General features: G+C 52.5%; 6 protein-coding genes across 6 annotated transcripts; 2 read left to right on the forward strand and 4 right to left on the reverse strand.

The window, feature by feature from the left end:
* Positions 1–562: 562 nt before the first annotated feature.
* On the reverse strand, positions 563–6,260 carry MYCGRDRAFT_91450 (uncharacterized protein; the record flags this gene model as incomplete). Its single annotated transcript, XM_003854524.1, has 4 exons — positions 563–1,011; positions 5,231–5,563; positions 5,618–6,152; positions 6,219–6,260. The coding sequence occupies 4 exons, from the start codon at positions 6,258–6,260 to the stop codon at positions 563–565; spliced, it is 1,359 nt and encodes a 452-aa protein (XP_003854572.1).
* A 1,299-nt stretch (positions 6,261–7,559) lies between these two features.
* On the reverse strand, positions 7,560–8,511 carry MYCGRDRAFT_99427 (uncharacterized protein; the record flags this gene model as incomplete). Its single annotated transcript, XM_003854523.1, has 1 exon — positions 7,560–8,511. The coding sequence occupies one exon, from the start codon at positions 8,412–8,414 to the stop codon at positions 7,560–7,562; it is 855 nt and encodes a 284-aa protein (XP_003854571.1).
* Positions 8,512–10,767: 2,256 nt separating this feature from the next.
* Positions 10,768–11,645, reverse strand: MYCGRDRAFT_103595 (uncharacterized protein; the record flags this gene model as incomplete). The annotated part of the gene is made up of 4 exons (XM_003854522.1): positions 10,768–10,921; positions 10,993–11,099; positions 11,168–11,362; positions 11,452–11,645. 4 exons carry the CDS (start codon positions 11,576–11,578, stop codon positions 10,880–10,882), a joined length of 471 nt encoding a protein of 156 aa, XP_003854570.1.
* Positions 11,646–16,546: 4,901 nt separating this feature from the next.
* On the reverse strand, positions 16,547–16,951 carry MYCGRDRAFT_38090 (uncharacterized protein; the record flags this gene model as incomplete). Its single annotated transcript, XM_003854521.1, has 1 exon — positions 16,547–16,951. A coding segment is annotated over one exon (405 nt), but the record flags the coding sequence as incomplete, so codon positions are not given.
* Positions 16,952–17,725: 774 nt separating this feature from the next.
* MYCGRDRAFT_108469 (uncharacterized protein) lies at positions 17,726–18,542 on the forward strand (the record flags this gene model as incomplete). Its single annotated transcript, XM_003853645.1, has 4 exons — positions 17,726–17,827; positions 17,935–18,105; positions 18,244–18,360; positions 18,417–18,542. 4 exons carry the CDS (start codon positions 17,743–17,745, stop codon positions 18,479–18,481), a joined length of 438 nt encoding a protein of 145 aa, XP_003853693.1.
* Positions 18,543–19,038: 496 nt separating this feature from the next.
* Positions 19,039–20,030, forward strand: MYCGRDRAFT_69430 (mitochondrial superoxide dismutase [Mn]; the record flags this gene model as incomplete). Its single annotated transcript, XM_003853646.1, has 3 exons — positions 19,039–19,245; positions 19,318–19,497; positions 19,553–20,030. The coding sequence occupies 3 exons, from the start codon at positions 19,113–19,115 to the stop codon at positions 19,933–19,935; spliced, it is 696 nt and encodes a 231-aa protein (XP_003853694.1).
* Between the last annotated feature and the right edge of the window lie 374 nt (positions 20,031–20,404).

Raw genomic sequence — 20,404 nt, forward strand, 5'->3', positions numbered from 1 at the left:
AAGCAACAGCTTTCGATCTTTGCATCTCCTCCGTCTGCTGAAGCAATGAAGGCACCCAACTTAGGGCCAGACCTTCCCAACGGGCAGAAACGAGGTCTTGGGTGATAAGGGTCCGATCTCCAAGCGATACGATGCGTGTCTCGGGCTGTGTGAAGTTGCAAATCGTCGTCAGAGCCTCTAGTGGCAAACATAGGTGGCGGTGACCCATGGTGAGAATGAAGTCCCACGGGGCCTTAGGGTTGGGGTTGCCAGGGGGTAAGGAGCAATTGAGCACGGCATTGAAATCCTCCTGAACTTCCTTGACATGCCTCCAATCATTGTTCCTACTTGACATGCATACTACGCTTCGTTAGAACCGTTCATTGCAAGAAGCGACGCCCTGTGAAGTCACGAAGCATTTGGAAGTCGTGTCTGGTGAGTGTGGTGTATTCTATTCAACAAATGCATTGATATTTCGACAGGTCAATGCCCTGCCTGTTAAACATCAATCTATACGCGAGTATCTGATGTTCAGGATGGTGTCACAGCGGCGGACTCATTCTAGAGCATCAAGTTCGACACCTCAAACCATCGCCCGTCCCGGCGAAGTAGCTGATGTCGACTCTACCTCCCTCTCCTTCGACCCAGCCGAACTCACACGACGACTCTGTTCCGTACCATCGTGTCCATTCAACGTCGAGCGAGCCTCCTTCATATACTCCCAGTCACCAATCTCCTCGTCAGCGAAGTGAACGGCATCTAGACCCATCATCTCATCTTCAGCCGAGACTCGCAATCCGACGCCTGGTATGTACTTCAAGACAAGAAGAATGATCGAAGTCACAGTGAAAGAGTAAGCCGCAATAGCGACGATGCCGGCCAAATTGTATCCAATCTGCACGCCGTTGCCGTTGATGGCGCCTGCAATCTCGAGCTCGTAGTCCAGCGCTCCGATGGGTGCGTCGGCGAAGATGCCAGTGAGAAACGATCCCACCATACCGCCGATGCCGTGGAGCTTGAAGACATCGAGACCTTCGTCGACGTTGAGCCAGTCGTTGAGATCGTGGAGAGAGGAGCAGACGATACCGGTGAGGAAGCCGATGAGTGCCGCGAGCCAGAAGTTGACGTAGCCAGCCGCAGTGCGGTGAACAATCAATCCACGGATTGATGGATTGGTGAGAAAAGATGGATTGGTCAATCTCACCATGCCATGGCCATGGTGAGCAGGGGTACCAATCTCACCAATCCAAGGGCACTGGTGAGATTGGTGTAGATTGAAGGTTTTAATGGATTGGTGGATATGGTGGTGGTGGTGGTGTTGTTGGAGGTTTTGAAAAGCGGTTTTGAGGGCTATATATCTGCTGCTCTGGCCGCACATTCGAGAACGACTGCGCACATCTCTTACTCGCGCAAACGACTCGCACAGAGCCCAGAAACGACGAATCTGCTGTCAAATCGTTAGCCAATGAGAAGGCTGGAAACTCCTTCAGTTTTTATGACTCAGCCGTTCGTTCATGTTCATAGTGGTGAGGGCGGCGGAGGTGTTGTTGGTGAGGCTCTTGGTGAGGCTCTTGGTGAGGCTCTTGGTAAGGCTCTTGGTGAGGGCGGCGGAGGTGTTGTTGCCGCGGCGGTGGTCAGTTCATATGCCAAAGGAGCCATTAACGTCGAAGGGCGTGTGTGTTGTTGCCTCCACCCTCACTGTGGTGTCAGTCTTGTCACCCTCGAAGAAGCGCTCTCGTGATGTTGTTGTCGCTGCCTCCACGTATCCTGCCGTCCACTCAATAACCTTCTCTTTAGTCCAGCTCTGCAGGCAGCTGGCTGCGTTGACGGTGTGCTCTAAGAGGTTGTTGCGGCGGTCGGTAATCATAAGTCCGGTCTGACTGAACTGTCGCTCTGGAGCGTCACTCATTGGCGGCGTGGTAAGGATGTCGAACGCCATGCGTGCTAATTAAGGCCATTCGAGGCGCTTGCTCCACCACCAGTCGAAGGGATTGCGGACCTTGTAGTTGGAGGCAAGTGAGTGATACAGAAGCCATTGCTCTTGAGGTGTTGCGACCGCGCGTCGTTGCTCTTTAGCGGCTTCTTCAGCACTGCTGCCTCCAATGTCAGCAAACCCTGCGTTGTCGTCCATAGCCATGGTAGTCTGCTGGTGTCGTCTACCGCGCTTGGAGGGTGAGGCTGGTGGTGATAGTTGTGGAGCGCGCGCTTCTTTAGAGAAGATATCCGGCAGTTGTGAGTATTCGCTCCAGAGCGCGGCCATGGTAGTGTCTGCGGTGGTGATCCACTCAGGCTTGTCCTTCCAATATCGCTTGATCCAGCTGTGGTTGTAGCGAGGATGCAGGATCACCGCCGCAATGTATACCGGCGTAAGGTTAGTGAGGGTGTAGTAGGCATCCAGCTTCTGCCATGCAAGGTTAATATTGGCCTTGAAGTGAGGCTCTTGCTCAAGCTCTGTAGCCTCCGGATGCTCTGCAATCACGACCTCTGCGTTGTCGATACTGTATGTGCGCTTTACCTCTTCGAGGTGAGTAAGGAGCCATTGCATGGTCGGTATAACTTCCCATACATGGCCATGCTTGCCAACGTCCCCTTGCAGCCGAATGGTGGCACTCGCGAGCGGCTTGAGGATCTTGAAATACTCAGCAAGAGTCTGCCAGTCGTCGTAGGTTAGTGCATCATCAAGGAGTGATGGACGAGCCTTCTTCTTCGGTGGATTCGACTTGTGTGCGTGCTTGGCATTCCATGTGTTCTGTGAGCAATAAGGTGGTTAGTGAGATATCAGCTCTCAGGTATAGCTCTGAATACCTCATAGTTCGTCCACTTGTTTATCTCTTCAAGCATAAACCGCTCAAGGGCATCACGAATCTCCAGCGCTCGCGCGATCATGGCAAAGAGACTGTTCCACCGTGTGTCGTTGTCACGGATGAGGCGGTAGATCGTCTTGCTAATAGCCTCACCAGCGGCGATGCCGGAGGCTATCAGTTCAGCTTGATATGAGGCCAGTCTGTCGACACGTTGCGTGCTCCGGAGGATGTAAGTGATGAGGTTGTGTAGCTTGCCAACCGGTCCACGCTTGCGCCATGCTATCAGTCGCTCTCGATCTTCCTTGGACTCACCAGCGAGCAGTTGCTCGAGCACCTCGTCGTCGGCGTAACCGACCATGATTGCCTTGGCCACGAGGTTGATAATATGGCCAACACAGCGCAGTCGCCGCTTGAGGGGGTCGAAGTTGTAGATGCTCGCAAGGGCGGCCATGCACGTGTCGTTATTAGATGCATTGTCGCTGCAGAAGTAGCCTACCTTCTCGACTGGTATGCCAAAGAAGGAGATTATTGAAGAGACTGTATCCGCGATTCTCACGCCGCTGTGGGCCTTATGGTAAGCAGGTATTCCAAGCAGGAAGTTCCACGTCTTGCCAGTGTTGTCGATGAAATGAGCAATAATGCCTGCGAGCGATAGACTATTGCGTGAGCTCCACAGATCGAATGAGAAGTGAATCAAGCCGAGTGCAGTCTGCAGAAGCTCAATAACAACAGGCACGAATCCATCATATGCCTTGTGAATCTAGCGGCTCACAGTAGTGTGATCCGGCAGTAAGTCTTCACACAGAGGCTGGAGGTATAGCAACAGCGCTGTAAAGTGAGGGTTGTCGACCTTCCTAAAGGGGATATGGCAGAAGCATATCCATTGCAATAGCAGGCTCTTAAAGGTAAACGCGTTCCAATTCGCAGACAGACGACTGAGGGTGTCAGCGCTCGCGTTGTTAATGCCGAGTTGCTGAGCAATTGAGCGCTTCTTCTTTACAGTTGTGCTGCCCTCGGCCATCGAGCCTGAGCGGTTGATAGCATGCTTGGCTACTATGTGCTTGCTAGCACTGCTCGTCTGCAAGCCGCTCTCATATCGATGTAGTGCCGACGTGCGAGAAGCATAACAGAGCTTGCATATCCAGTATTCCTTGCCATGTGCATCGTTAACGCGCCAGCCATGCTTCCACACCCACGAGTCCTTTTGCAATGCCGACTGAGAGATATAGCATCCTCGGAGGTTCTGGCGCGTGAGGTCGAGGCCCTCGTAGCCGCGAATCGGCGCAGTAGGAGGCGGTTGCACGGCGGTGCTGTCGAAGTCGTTGGTCTGTTGAAGGGCGGAGGGGACGGTGAGCTGTGAGCTGGCGACTAAGGTGGATAGGGCGCTCGCGGTATCGTCGAATGATGCGACTGACTCTGCCTGCGATGACTGAGCCTGCGACGACTGCGGCGTTAATGGACGTGACATGTTGTTGTTAATGCAGAACACGAAGGAATGAAGCTGAAAATTAGAGTTTGACGGTGCAGCTTAGCATCTCCGACGCTAGTATTGTCAACATGTTGCAACGTAAAGAACAGCACCTTCCTGATATCGCATACACATGAGGAAGATCGCGTTCGAAAGCGCAGGACTCGAAGTTTAATGTGGCGTTTAGTAGGTGTTCATGTTATGAGGTTGAGTGTTGTTTTGGTGAATTCAGCTTTGAAGTAAATAAATCGAGAGAGATTGGTGTAGCTGAAAGTCTAATTCCGGATCTCCAAACCTTCTTAACTTTCCAGGTTCGATATCTCCACAACCACATAACCTATGATACTCATTCTTTTTTTGTAGGAAAGCGAAGTTCGAGATCTCTGCGACGCGCCTACCACAGATGCGATGTGTGGGTTTCTCAGTAGAGAAATCCAGTATCAAGAAGTATGTGAAGTCAGATTGGAGCTAAGATGCGGCTCTGCGCTAGCATATGCGCGGGGCCCCCGCGTTACGGCTGCTCCCCGACCAATAGAATCGATAGATTTGTGAGGCTCCGCAATTAGGGTTTGAGCTTAGGTTTACAACTTCTTCGAATTAACCCCAACCTACACCTTTACAACAACAACGTCGACAACATGGCCAATCCACCGCTCTGGTGCACTAATCCATCAATCCAAGGGCCATTTGGATTGATCAATCCATCAAAAAAATCGCCTGCGGCGCGCTAGAGCCTCCGGCGGTGCCTGCAGCAAGCTCTCACTACAGAATCCACCAATCCACCAATCCTCACCAATCCATGAGGATTGATCAATCCGGTTTATTCTCACCAATCCACCATGGCTAGTGAGATTGATCAATCTCACAATCCATGTGGAAAGCGTGCACCAATCTCACCACCTCCGGTGGATTGGTGAGATTGATTGTTCACCGCACTGGCCAGCCGCGGGCGTGATTCCCACGAGCCCAGCAATAGCACCTTCACAAGCCCCAGTGACGCTGAACTTGCCCTTATTTCGGACCATGTCGACGAGGACCCAGCCCAGGACACCGGTGGAGGCGGCGGTGTTGGTGTTGAAGACGACGTACAGCGAGCGGACAGAGGCGTTGAGAGCAGATCCTCCATTGAAACCGAACCAACCGAACCAAATCAGCATGGTGCCGAGCCAGACTAGAGAAGCATTGTGCGGCTTTGTGCGGCCTCTGCCGATCTCAGACTTGACTTGACGCTTTCCGAGGATGAGGGCGTAGGCCAGAGACGCGCAGCCGGAGGCAATGTGCACAGGTCCACCACCAGCAAAGTCGAGTTCACCTGACGAGAGGTCAAAAAGGCTGGGCTTGCCAGCGAGACATATCAATGACATACCGAGGTTGTATAGCCAGCCATTGGCATTCCAGGTCCAGTTCGCTACTGGACAGTAGACGATCGTAGCCCAGATAAAGCTGAAGAGGAGGGAAGCAAGGATGCCACCACGCTCGAAAGCACCTCCGATGACAAGCTGCACGGTGACAGCACAGAAGAGCAGTTGGTAGAAGCAGAAAATGATCTCCGGCAAGAAAGCATTGCCAGGCGACGGTGCAACACGAACTCCCATCAAGCCGAAATTGTCGAGATTGCCGATGAATGCATTGCCAGTACGCGAGTAGGCAAGCGAGTAGCCCCAGAACATCCACTGAAAAGTGACGATGGCGATGACCATCAAGGTTTGAAACAGCAATGCCAGACTGCTTTTCCTACGTGCGAGCCCGCTATAGAGGAGACCGATGCCGGGAATGATCATCCATACGAGGAAAGCGCAAACGGTGAGGTAGACATAATGGAACTCGTGGCCGGTGTATTGGTCGTTCACGTTGACTTCGAGAGTGTTGCCTCCTCGCGGCATAGAAGGATCATATTCGGGCTGTGATTGTCAAAGTCAGTACGTGCTTTGTCCATATCGGCCACGCGTTGCTTGTTCATCACCTACCACCGGGAACATATCGCTGTAGACCTCTGCGGGGGACGACATGGCTGCTGAAGGGACTTCCGTCACGGGACAACCACAGACGAGTGTGTGAACAGCAAAGCGAATACGCGCGGATCAAGGCTTCGATGATACCAGGTGCATTGTCCCCTACATATATCAGACCTGGATCAAGGCAGCTCCACCCTCGACCGTGCTTCCGCTGCGATCCATCCTGCCGCGCAGACAGACAAGAGACTACCAAGACGGTGCTCATCCAAAGTTGTGCTGATAACGCTGCTGGGCGAGATAAGAGCCTCACATCGACGAAACAGCAGCCGAAGGATGCTTTTGCCCAGGATTTGCCAAATTGGGAGGAGTAGGAGTTTGAACTTGTCGGTCCGTTGTGAACCACGGGGGAGCGGGAAGAAGTCTCGTTGAGTGGACGGCCAATGTTGCGATAAGACGGATGTGTGATGAAGTCTATTGGCAAGTCGCCATATTCCCATGAGGAAAGCTGGCACCAGTTCACGGGATTGCTCGCGGCATACATGGTCCGGGCTGCGCTAACCACTAATGTGAATTGTTATAGGCATCGCGCGGGCATGGCAGACTTTTGTATAGACCATCGACAAGAAGGACGGATGATAAGAATCTCCAGCCTGATAGGTCTTGTGGGTCCGTTGGAGAGCGTGCGGGATTGAGGGCTTGGCTGCAGTGTTGACAGTCCGGATTCGAAGACTAACCTAGATATGTGATCGATCATCTCGTACGGCCCCAGAGAATCGATCCCCTCGTACTTTCAGGTGTATGCTTGCACATCGTATGGTGTAACCAAGTGTTATGGTATAAGTCGAAGGACTTCTTTGTAGAAATAGTAGAAAAGCCAAGTCGGACAGGTAAGAGAATCTTGGCTTGCATCAGAATTTCCTTGGTCGAACGACTGATGATTGGCACCGTCTTCCAAAAAGTGCATTGCAAGATTGCGAGCAGTGATAGCGAGGCGTACAAATGTTGACATGACACAAAGCTTCTGGTCACGCAAAACTGATTCAGACGGGTTCGAGCGTTCAACACTGTCGAGGGCGGAAGCCCGCGAGTTTGAGTCGGTCGGCAGCGTTGGTCATCGGGCCTTCGTGAGCATGGAACTGAAGCAATACAACATGCTCATCAGAACTTCGGCGCGCGTAAGTCTTGACTCACCTCAATTCAATCTTCCACTTCAATACGATCGATCTTGTCGGCGCCAGTGCCATCTGGGCAGAGCGTGCATGATGTCCCTGTTGGATCGAAAGCGATCGACAACGGTCGTGAGAGCAAGCCCGGATGTAGATATGCGTTTGCGTCTGACAGGAATGGAGTGTCTCACTTGTCCTGCCCAAGCTGGGCCGCGACCTGGGCCGACTCCTTAATAGCTTTTGCGACCGTCCCGCGAAATGCCCCCTCCTCCAGCACCATCAATCCTGCGACCGTGCAGCCTCCAGGCGTTGTAGCACTATCGCGGAGAACAGCAGGATGCCCGCCTCTCAGAAGCAAGCCAGCGGCACCACGCATGGCCTGAGCTGCCATGGTATATGCTTCCTCAACTGGGCAGCCCATGGCGATAGCTCCTGCGGCCATGGACTCGGCCATGGTCATTGCGAAGGCAGTCCCGGAGCCACACAATGCTGTAGCTACGGACATTTTCGAAGCGGGAAGATAGACGATCTTGCCAATTCTGGTGAAAATCCAGTCAATCAATGCCTGCGTTTCAGCTGGCAGAGGAGAGTCTGGTATGGCGATGACGGTCAGGGACTCTCTGATGGCAGCGGCAGGATTGGGCATGGCGAGGACAATGCTGCACTTGTTTATCTCTTGCGAACCCTCGGGATAAAGTGCATCGTGTATCTGCTGCTCTTTAACTCCAGCCATAATGCTAATGAGCAATTTACCGGCCAGCGCCTCTTTCAGTCCCTCCTCGCGAAGGACGTCGCGGTACAGGTCAGGCGTGCATCCAAGTACCACAATATCTGCTTGCTGCACAGCACGAAGGTTGTCTTTCTCGAAAATCCTGAGCTTCCCGTTGTACTTTTCAAGCTCTCTCTGCACCCGGTGCGCGCTCTTACTTGACCGTACACAAGCATTGAACTTCGTCGGGAGTTTGTCAGGCGTTGCTTCGTCTTGAGCAGATGAGGTATTGTTCAAAGCATCCATGATTCCTGCTAGGATCGCAATGCCCATGTTACCACACCCAAGGACTGCCAAAGTAAGACCTCCATCGTCGAAGAGCTCCTTCTTTCCTGCTGCCCATGATACATTCGCCTGACGTTGAATCTCCAGAGCCTCCTTGAGGATCCGGGCTAGGTCGTCGTCTGGCATGTCGTGTACAGGATGGTGAGTGTTGTAGTGGATGTTATGTTGCGAACAAAGTTCTTCCTGGGCGGCGTTATTGCCTCAGGTGTCAACTCGACTATTCACGTGATCGGTCCGTCTGCCGAAAAGAGAACATACCTCAGCGGGCTCAAAAGTCTGAATCCTTAGCATTGTTTACAACGTGTTAATCCACAACTTCCATAACTTTATAAATTAATATCTTAACAACTATACTATAGAATTACCTCTAGAAACTCGTATATTAATTATTCGATATCGCTTTGTTTATGCGTAGACGTTTAAAAGAATTGCGACGGTTCTATATCTTAGGAGCGCTCGTACAGCTTAAACTCTCTGTCGCCGAGTACGGCTTCGCGCCGGCAGCGATAACTACGACGATATAGTTAAATACCTCTATTCTTTGCCTCGATCCGGTCGGCTACCTTTAATAGTACCTAGCTTAAAAGAGAGAAAGTATATACGATAGTTAATGTGTTCGAAATACCGCCGACAACACTAGTAAGAGGCAGCTAATTTTAGCCTCTCGCAGCTACGTTAAACTCGATAGTCTAATGTCTCTCTTTTAATACGTAGTAAGCGCAAACTACTAGCTAAGCTGCATAACAATTAGGTTAATAACATTATGCGTTCGAAGGCTTATTGCGACGCAGATCCCTTCGATTCGAGGCCCGTAAAGCCGCTCGTTAGCATCTGTAAGCTAGTACTCGAGAAGCTTAATCTCGGCGATAGAGAGCGATATTACGACGTAATTAAGAAGCTAGATAAAGAGCGCACGATCCTTATTATAACAGACGAGACACCTCTATCCTTCGAAGGCTTACTCGGCAAATAACGCATCCTCGCACCTTAAGGAACAACACTATACGTCGATAAGTACGACCCGCGATTCCCTCGAATGTAGTAGGCTAGCGCCTATTACGATATACACGTACGACGGCTATAGGCTTATTAGTAAGAGCAAGACGACGAGGACGTTTAAGAGCTAGCACGGAAGCTAAAGGAATTATAATAGATACTAGATAATAAGGTCGAAGAGCAGCGGTTACGTTGCACCGTTAAAGGCTCTATCGAGCACGTACTTCTTTAATATAAGAACGAGGAAGTCGCTACCTTTAACCGTACTCTTCTAGCTAGTTAGAAGCGACGCTCTCGTAAGCTATTTACCGCAGAGCGGCTCTTTAAGAAGGAGCGCCTTATAAGGGCAAACAAGAAGGGTAGTATTAACTTCGTATAGTATACCTTTAAAGTCTACTAAAAGAGGCTCTTCCCCTACTACGAGGAAGTAGTAAGAATAAACGAGGGCAAGGAAGTCTTTATCTATAAGGATAACGTCGGTCTGTACTATAAGGCTCGCAGGTTGTTAGTACCTAAGATTAAGGCAAGAGGCATTCGATTTATCGACATACCAACTAATTTACCTAACCTTAACCCTATTAAACACCTCTATAAGGATTAGAAGCGGATACTGCGACTATATAGACTATCTGTTACTAGTACGAGTAAGGTAACGCAGAAGGAAGCTAAACAACGCATAGAATTAGTTTAGTATAATAACGAGGACTTTAACAACTACGTCCTTAAAAGGACGTTAATTAGCTACTTTTAAGGCCTGTATAATAGTGCAAGGCACTCGAATCTACCCTTTAGTAATAGATACAAGACAGTGCATAAACAACACCTTCTAAACGAGCGATGCCATAAACATAGTAGTAGACGAATGCCAAGGATTCAGACTTTCGAGCCCGCGGAGGTAGATGGTTTACAGACATTGTGGTTGCGCACAGTTTCCGAATGATGAAATCTAACTTGGTGCTACATCTTGTGCTTTGCAATTAGGTAGCCACTAGCTGACGAGGATATGTCGATGCTCAGCGAAGCCGCTGTGGTATGCTTAGAGTATACACAATGCAATGCTCAAGTGCTGCTCGTTGCGTGTCGAACCATGTGACAGCACGAATAGTAGTTCGTTTGACATTCATGTAGAGACCTGTCCACGAGAGCATGAAGTCCTTGTGACTCGCAGGATATTCAAATGGCACGAAATGCAGGCAGCAGTCACGAAGAATACAAGAAGTGAGTTTGATCAATGCATTTGAAGCTCGTAGCAGGACTTCCATCCGGTCGAGCATATACATAGCGGCACCGTCTTCGACCACCTCGCGAATAGCGGGTCGCGCAGACTGATGACCTTCTATTCGAGACCCTCCCAATCCCCACCCAAAGTCCCCAAAGAGTCTATCGATGTATGCAATTCGACACCCCATACTGTTACAATGCCAATCGCTCCATCAAGAAATCGGAAGCTCCAAAGCTTAGACGTACTTGCACATCATGGCAACCATGAGATCGAAGAGCTGTGAAATGATGGGTCAGTCCATTGATCCGGCATGCATCGGTGGTTGTTTAGCCTCGGCTGTGAACTTACACCGATAGCCTCGACGAAAGCGAAACCAAGAATGGCGTATGAGAAGAGCTGGCCACGGAGAGATGGGTTGCGGGCAACGGCCTGGAGGAGAGCGGCGAAGACGAGACCTTTCGTCCAAGTCAGTGATTGTCCAACCTCCATATTATGTTTGTTTTTTCCAATGGGTGTTTCTTACCGATACCGATACCGGCACCACCGAGACCGATGGCAGCGGAACCCATGCCGATGTTCTGGGAGACCTGGACGAGGGCGTTGGCCATCTCAGAGGAGTAGGCACGCTTGGCCTGGGTGGAGACCTGGGTGCGGGCGGAGTTCATGAGGGTGGAGGTGCGCTTCATGGTGTTGAAGGCAGAGGTCTGGCGGGCGGCGACTACATCACAAGAGCATGTCAATGGGATTGTCCTGGCTACGCACGCTCCATTGATGATGGATGGAGCTGTTCTTCGATGAATGTCTTACCACCGGAGTAGGCACGGGCGAACTTGTTGAGCTGCGCTGGCTTCATCATTGGGCGAGCGACCTTGACGGAGCTCTGAGCGGCCAAAGAGGCCATCTTGGGGGCAGCCATGCGGAGAGAAGAGGCCATTTTGATGAATGTGATGTGAGGTGAGATGGATCAGAGGTCGATTGATGGAGCTTGAAATCGAGGTGTCGGGTAAGAACGAAGAGATTGGAGTTGGGGAGAGAGGGAGAGAGAGAAATCTGCGCTAAATGTCGGACACTTGTTGCGGAGCGCATGGACATTTTCCACCGCAAGGAAAGCAAACATCATTGGCCAAGCATCCCTGGGTACAGCCGACGGCAGAGGCATAGTGTTTGCTCCGATGAGACTCCCTGCTCCACTATCATTTGAGAGGGAAACATATAAAGCGCATCCGCCGTCCGTCATCTCGAAGACGTCCAACGATCACATGCCAACCCTTTTCCATGAAAGCATCTTTATCGCGTCCATGAAATCTCTGGCTGTGCGGGTCCTGACTGATCTCAGTCGATGATGATGCATCACTCTGGCGAAGATGAGGCCCAATCGCGGATGCGGCTCCTATCATTCGGCCACTGACACTTTTAGTCCGAGCGCAGCTGAAAATTTTCGAAGTCAAGCCGGCCTCATTCCGAATCTCCCCGAATCCACGTACTCAGGCCGCGCTTGAGTCGCAGCCTTGAAACAAAATCGATGTGTCGAAAGGGCCTTTCTGGAAGGATCCTGGTCGATTGTTTTGATGGCCATTGATGGTTGTGATCCTCTTCTTTGATGGCGGGTTGGTTGAATCTGCCAATGGACTGACGTTAAGAAATGCTTTATCTAGGCGCCAAGTGGGTCGCGAAAAAGCCGATGCAAGGTTTCCGGGCACAGGCCCGCCGCACTCCACGCGATGTTCGTCCGTGACCACGTTCTGCGTCCTGGAATCTGTCATTGGACTGTGGGCGGTGCAATTCCAGTCCGGTCTCGCACTTGCTGGTGTAGCTCTGATTCATGTGTCGAAATTAGCGAAAACCGCCGACGCGACGAGCCGAGAACAAGGTAACCCAGCTCGGTCGACGCGGTGAACACCGAGATGCTTTTTATTATGCTCTCGTGTCCTGTCTGTGACCACACCCTCTTTCCAAAAGAAACCGTGAATGCCGCAAGAAATGTGTGAAACGAACCCGCCTCTTGCGCAATTGAAATGCTGAAATTGAGATATGATACGAGATACGCCGGAATGCTCACAGCTACCCACAGCTCTTACTGACGCGCCGATGGCAACGTCGTGGTGCGGCCAATCCACGGGTCTCCGCGTATGCTGATGGATCGTCTCGTGATCGTAGAATCGTAGCTCGTCGGCGAGCGGGCGACCGATGGGTGCTGGCAGGCCATTGTCACATGCTTCGGCTGTGTGGAGAGTCGGCCTGGGGTTCTTCAGAACCGCGGCCTCCCCAGATTGCGGTATCGGCGGTCGGTGGGTAGAACGAGGGACGGTCTTCGTGCGGAGGAAGCGGTATATCGTCGCATTGTGCAGAGCGTGTTCTTCGAGGACTTCAGATGTCACCACTGAGGAGGTGAGGTTGAAGGTGAACTGAAAGGGGAGGAGCGTCCTCTTGCATTACCGGAGGTGTTCTCTGTACCTTCCCCGCACCGGGTGCATTTCGGACGTACCGGTACTGAGGTACGTACTCGGGTACAAAGGATGGTCTTGGACTTGAAATAGATTGGTGTCCAAGATTATTATGGAGATTCGAATTCGTTTGACATATATGCAGATCGATCAGAGGTGCTGTGTTCCTTGCTGAGGCTGCAGAAATCATTTGTATGGGTCTCTCCAAAGCTCTGGATCATCCTTGACGCGATCCTCCTCGACAATGGGCCCTCTCAACGCCCTCTCCTCCTTCTGCTTCTGCAGCCGCTCCGCTCGCGTCGTGAAAGTCGCGGTGACAGGCGTGATCATCTTGTCTGGCATGTAAGCACTGTACGGCGTCGCCTGACCCGTCACTGGGCCTAGCATGCGTCCCTTCGTCTCGAGCACAGTCGTCTTGACATTCCAAGCTCGCGGTGAGGTTGGGAAGTGGTTTTGATACTCTCGGAAGGGTAGCGCCTTGTCGGTGTTGATAACGGGCACATTCGGTCTGCGAGGAGGCGGGCTGAGCCGCGTAACCTCTGGCCTTTGAGGACTTGCTTCTGGAATGGATCTTGCAGCGTCCATATGACTGTAGTCGTCGTACTCGTCGCCTTCGCGCCAGCTCCTCATCGTTGCTGGCGAGATCGGATAGTGCTGGCTATCAATGGTATGAGCCGACGGCGGCTCAGGTGGAACGCCAGGATCAGTGTAGAAGCGAGGCGATAGTGGCGTTCGAGCGCCGTCACTGTTGTCGTCCTTCATCGGACCACTGATCTGAAGGTCCTTGAGTGATCTCCTCAGCTTGCTCTTCGTCTGCTTGGGCACTCCAGTGTTGATCATCTGGGCGTTGCCGATTGACACAACTCGTGCATCTCGATTCCTCACGGGAGACTGATGCTGCTGATGACTTGGCGATAGGGGTGCGTTCGGGTAGTTTGGAGGTGGATATATCGCACGCATAGCTGGAGATATCGGTGTCCGTGGGCTTGCGGGATATGGCTCACTCCGCGGCGCGGCAGAGTTCAATCGAAGATGGGTCGGTATGTTCGTACGACGTTGCGGTGGAACTGGTTGTCGGATCGCTGGAACGTTGTTGACCGCTACTGCGTCGACTCCTTGTGTTCTCGCCTCTTCAAATTCGTACACATGACCATAAAATCGGGCCAAATCGTCCTCTTGTCGTTCGCGATCTTTCCGTATAACTGTCGGGTCGAAACTTGCCACACTCTCCGTCGCTGGAGATCTCATTCTACTTGTCCCGCTTCTGATGCTGCTCGTCGCGCTCTTCATCCTCCTAGCACCTCCCCAGCCTCGCAGGCTGTGTGTTGCCTGTGGCGAGTCGAATGTTCTTCCCATCTGTTTCACCAATTCGATTGGCCTTACGCCTCCGCTCAAGGCCTGCTTCCGTCGGCTTCTCCCAACTGTGAGCAGCAGTGTGGTAATTATCAGGATAGTCGCAAAGTACGCTCCGACCACGCCGATGACCTGATAAGGCAGTAGTGACCTGTCTCTCGATGCGTTCGCTGAGAACGGTGGACCGTCTTCGGGTGACGGCGCAGGACCTAGATCGATGTCGACCGTCCAGAGATCCGCGCTCGCATACGACGTCGTGGATAGCAGCACAAGAGCGCTATAGCTGAGGTAAACGCTGCTGCCTCTGCCCATGTTGCGCAAAGATACGAGAGATGACAATGAAATGGAGGGAAGTCGGCCAGCAACTTACTTTACCAGGAGCGAGGAAGCACTTGGGCGCCCAGGTATACATAACGCTCACTTGCCAGTCGACTGCTGGCTGCAGCTCTCGAGGATGATGTGCGGTGGTGGACAGCATGTTCGAGAGCTGATTGGCGAAGTTGGGCGCTTACAGGATGTGAGAGGCGCGCCAAGCAGAAACTTTCCGCAGGCGCTTAAAGCACATCTCATGGACCTTCGGACCCCTCGACCTCTCTCGATGCGACGAGACAAACCTAGCATTTGAGTGTGATGAAAGGTTGGGTATGAGTGGTCGTTGCTTCCGGCTATCTACGACACACAGGTTCTCCTCACACAATCTCGAATGCAATGTCACGTCGATTCTCTGCACGATGCTGCTGCATTGCCTGACCGTCCATAATGCCATGTACATAGCATTCGCCGATGAATTTGTACCTTCCGTCGCGCAGCGGTCGTAGCACGAACGGCGTCTGCCCTCCGAACAGGACAGCGATTACATCCTCCTCTCGCAGTCCCATCGGACCCAGCCCAATTCGGCCGGCCTCAGTAGTGAAGAACGAGCGCGACCATGAAGTTTTCTCAAACTTGGCGAAGTACCGTATCGCCATTTCTGTTTCCTTTCCATACTGTGTCATTGACGGCCACTGCGGTGGTGGTGGGGGCTTCAAGTGTCTCCCAATGTAGACCAGAAAAGCAGAAAAGTCGCCAGCATTGATACGCTCACCCTCGAAGTGCCGCCAATCCCTGCCTCCAATGAGGCACATGCCTATGTCTTCGGACATGCCTGGTGTCTGCGCAGCTCGGACAGTTTGAGCAAGCCTAAAGATGGTCGTGAGCGTGCGTTGAACGTTGTCTGGACACGTTTCTGGCCCGGAACGTTGAACATCCATAGGTCCGGTCTGTTTCGCGACAATGTCGGCCACGATTCCTTCTAGCGTGAGGACATTTGGATCAATGTTCGAGCTGAACGGTAGCACGCGAGCGCTTCTTCCACCGTCAGGAGAGTGGTTCGATGCAAGTAGTGAGGCATCGAAGGCCATGCCACGGCTTTGCGTGAAGTCAACTACCCAAGACGGCCAGCGCGAACCTTGACTGGCGCAGCTTTGGATCAATCCAAGTGCTTTGACGTGCCCAGACTGTTCGATCATTGCCCGCGTCGCGTCTCGGAAGACTTCCATGTCGGACTTCCCTTCATACACAGGCTTCAGGAGGAGGGGACACTCCGCCGAACTTTGCTGGAGCATGCCTAGAAGCGCATAGATCTTGTCCCTCGGCACGGTCGCATCCAGATCTCGAGTCCTCAGGTAGATGCTGTATAGATCGCGTGTATTCGCATCGTGAACACGACTGGGCACAGCTGCACGGTCGACAAGTGCCCAGAGCATGGCGGCTTTTGACAGTGACGGTACTTTGCGCAGTGATGTTGGGAGAAGATGGCGACTATGCTCCAACCAAGCGGCGGCTTGTAACACGTCAATCATATCGATGGTTGAAGGCCCATAGTGACAAAGGCTTTGGGCTGCCAATGCAGCTTCCTGCGCGACCCAAAGTCGTGAGAACCAATCGCTGGCGAAGAAGGCGGCCAAAGAAGTCAGGTGAATGCCAGTATCGACGTAGCTCTCCGCCGCGCCCTGACGAACGGTTGAATGGACTGAATCCCAAATCGAGCGATCGTTCCGACAATGACTTCGAAGATCGTGCACTACGCTCCGCAGCGCTTTGATGGCTTCGCCGGCATTTCCGTGATCGTCTCCGAGCCATATGAGGTTTCTCCAAGCGCGGGAGTAAATTGAGCCCATTAGGCTAATTTGGTGAGGCTTCTCACGGTCTGAGTCTTGTCGGATCGAAATGGCGTCGATCCAGAGAAGTCTATTGATGTCAGGAAGGCGCATCCGGTAGAGGACGCCAGCTGCACTGGCTGTCACTGCAACAGGTCGTTCATCAATTTCGATCGTCTTCTCCAATGTCGATCTTCCCCAGCAATATGACACAGTTTCGAACGGGACAGTTGCATGTGACAAGGGCGTATAGATCAGCGAGCAGCGCATCGGATCTGAAGGCTGGCCAGCGAGAACATTGACGAGACGGATCTCCTTGCTCTGCGGATCGAGGTCGCGACACCGGCACTGACCGGCTCGAGAAACATCCATCGGACGACTGAGCTCCTGGTCGCGCCATTGTTCTCGAGACGATGGACTGGTGACTGGCCGAGGGCTTGTTGCTTCCGTAGACTTTTTCGACTTTCTGAAAAACCCCATGCTCAAAGATGTGAAAACAATTGTGTAGAGGACAGCAATGCGAGAGAACAAATTACTTTATCTGTAGCCAGGCGGTCTACATACTATTCCGATCCATCGCTGCGTGCTGCATGGCTGCTTGGCGCGGCGCGTCGACATAAGTCGAGAGCCTTCCTCATCCAACAGACTGGCGGCTACAGTTTCACGGTCCAATAATGGAGATGCCAGGCCACGAAGCGGATCCGACGCCATGGATATCCATACTCGGCATTTGATCATAGAAATGTACCTAGCATCGGGGGCTGGTGAACAGGCGCCTGCTGATAAGTGAGTGCAATGCTTGCGACATTGCAGGGCAGTATGTTCGCAAATTTCGACGGCGAAACTCGCGTTTCCGAGGCCGCAGTAACTTGGAGTCTGGCAAGGAGTCACTGTGACAATCTGTCGCCGAGGACGAGCGATGGTGCCAGCATGTTGGCGCCCAGAGGTGGAAGTGAACGAACATGTCGACGGGCTGAAGTGCTGGAGTGAGTAGAAGGAAGTCCTCGGCCAACCAAAGTGCAGTTGATGACTACTAGCCCGGCACGTTCCGCCATTTTTCCCATCGACTCTCCTGCACTGCTATTACAGCTCGACTTCAAGAAACCTACGCTCTTCACATCAGCCATTGGTGCCCGATACGACCGCTCCCATCAGCCGACAAGATGGGTATCTTTGATTATGTCTCCGATCTTTACGCCGCCATGAGCGTCCAGACCGCCGAGGCCGAGGAGCCGCAAAAGGATGATGGTAAGGACATTCGCAATGCGCCGCTGCATATGCAATCCGGAAGAGCCTGACTGGTGGATTGAGCGTGCGCGCCTGAGAATTCAAGGCTGACTAGATTGCGATAACAGGTGGCGACGAGGGCTCCGAAGGCGAGGACAACAAGGAAGAGCAGAGCGAGGACAGTGAAGAGAGTGGCGAGGCCGAGGAGGGCGGAGACGATGCTGAAGAAGAAGAAGAAGAGGAGGAGGAGGATGAGGAGGAGGATGAGCCAGAAGACATCAAGCCCAAGCTCGAGGAAGGTAAGTTCATGGCTCGATCATGCACACATTTTGCGCGTATAGCGGTCACGCTGCGAATCACCCCATTGCCCACCGGCGCCCACACATTTGGACTCGCAAACGAGACGATGATAGCATGCTGACCGCAGCGTGGAACAGAATGCCTCAAGACTTCCGCATGTGCGCCGTTGAAGCACCATTACGATGAGTGCGCCGAGCGTGTGCAGCACCAAACCGAGCAGCACGGAAAGGCAGAGGAGGACTGTGTTGAGGAGTGTAAGTCGAGCATACCTGATCCTGCGGAAACGAGCGCTTAGACTGACATGATGTAGTCTTCCACATGATGCACTGCGCCAGTCAGTGTGCTGCACCGAAGCTGTTCAGGCAGCTACGGTAGACGATGGGAGGAATCCGAGTTTGGCTTCCCGCTTGCTACAGTATCCCTACGCCTGGTCAATGAAAAGAAACCGCAAAGATGCGAGCCAGCCAGAAACCCGAGGAGCATCCGCCTGTATAGCAATCTCCATACACATGTACTATTCAGCACACTACGTGTCGTCCGTTCATTTGCAAGGAAGACGTGTCGCGGCTGCTCGATGAGCTCGGGCACACTCCGTTTACTGCGAACGAAATATGATGTGAAAAGCAGAGTTTCTCCTCTGTTACCGTCGTCAGGCTCTGTCAGAGCGATGATGGAACGGGTGAGCACGTCGCAGCAATGGTTCGTATCAGCTACCAAAATCCACGTCGTTCAAACAAGAGGTTTCCAATGCTTGAGCTGCTCACTTCAAACACATTCCGTGTTCGCTACGAATATCTGTCGGCAGATCGGACATGGCGGAAATCCGCAATGGATTCCATGCCCCATGACGTTGACGTTGTTCGGCCAAAGGCTGAAGCTCCAGGTCCAGTCTCTAGAAAGCTCTCCTCGCTCCTTCGAAGAGGTAACTCAACAAACAACTGCTTCCTCTTCACAACTCACTCTGCTTGACCGCATTCGACCACAAATTCTCACCTTCACACACAACATGGCCGCCACTCTACTCCGTCAAAACGCTCTGCGTACCGCCATTCGATCCGCTGCTCCATCGACCGCGAAGCGAGCAGCTCTCGCAAGCACCACCTTCACTCGCGGCAAAGCCACTCTCCCAGATCTCGCCTGTACGATTATTCCAAGAATTCCCATGCTTTTGGAAGCTTGTTGCCTGATGACTGACACATGAATGCTATCAGACGATTATGGCGCCCTCGAGCCAGCGATTTCCGGCCAGATCATGGAGCTCCACCACTCCAAGCACCACAACACTTACGTGACCTCATACAACACCCAGATCGAGAAACTGCAAGAGGCGCAAGCGAAGGGTGATATTCAGGCTCAGATCGCCATTCAGCCGATGATCAATTTCCACGGAGGTGAGAGAGAATGCATGAACCTCCCGATCGGACTTCATGACTGATACAATGCCAGGCGGCCACACCAACCACACTCTCTTCTGGGAGAACCTCGCACCCAAGGCTCAAGGTGGTGGCGAGCCACCAAGCGGCGCTCTCTCCAAGTCCATTGACTCGCACTTCGGCTCGCTCGACAAGCTCAAGGAGAAGATGAACACTGCTCTTGCTGGCATTCAAGGCTCTGGCTGGGCCTGGTTGGTGCAAGACACTCAGACCGGAGCCATTCAGATCAAGACGTACGCGAACCAGGACCCAGTTGTGGGCCAGTTCCGTCCACTCCTCGGGATCGACGCGTGGGAGCATGCGTACTATCTCCAGTACCAGAACCGCAAGGCCGAGTACTTCGGTGCTATCTGGGATGTGATCAACTGGAAGGCGGCAGAGAAGAGGTTCCAGTAGATGTGGGAAGGCTGAACGAAAGACCCTTGCGCCAGACTGTGTATAATACGAACGGCTCTAAGATGAGTTAATACCTGTTCCGAATCCAATTGCACAACAGTGGACATACGCAGAAAGTTGACTGAATTGGCACTTGAGAGTCTTCCATGATCTTGTGTTACCCACTCCCAGCCAAAGCAATTAGTATCGGCGAGAAATGCACCACTATCAACACACAGAACAATGCTAAAGAGCTTCAGAACAAACTTGCGAGTTCAATGAGAACGAAGATGCCCGCATCGGCGCTTGGAACGCAAAACAAATCCAACCCCACGAAGTACGCCATGACCACGAAACGACACCCAAGACCAAGCTCATCACGCTCGAACAGCACCAGTCGCTATGTCAGCCGACATCATGGCCTCTCTCAAAGGCCCGTACTCGAGCAACTTCTGCCCGCCAGATTTCGATCCTTCTTCGAGCGACCTTC

The sequence above is a fragment of the Zymoseptoria tritici genome, chromosome 3 (genome assembly GCF_000219625.1).
Source record: "Zymoseptoria tritici IPO323 chromosome 3, whole genome shotgun sequence".
NCBI lineage: Eukaryota > Fungi > Ascomycota > Dothideomycetes > Mycosphaerellales > Mycosphaerellaceae > Zymoseptoria > Zymoseptoria tritici.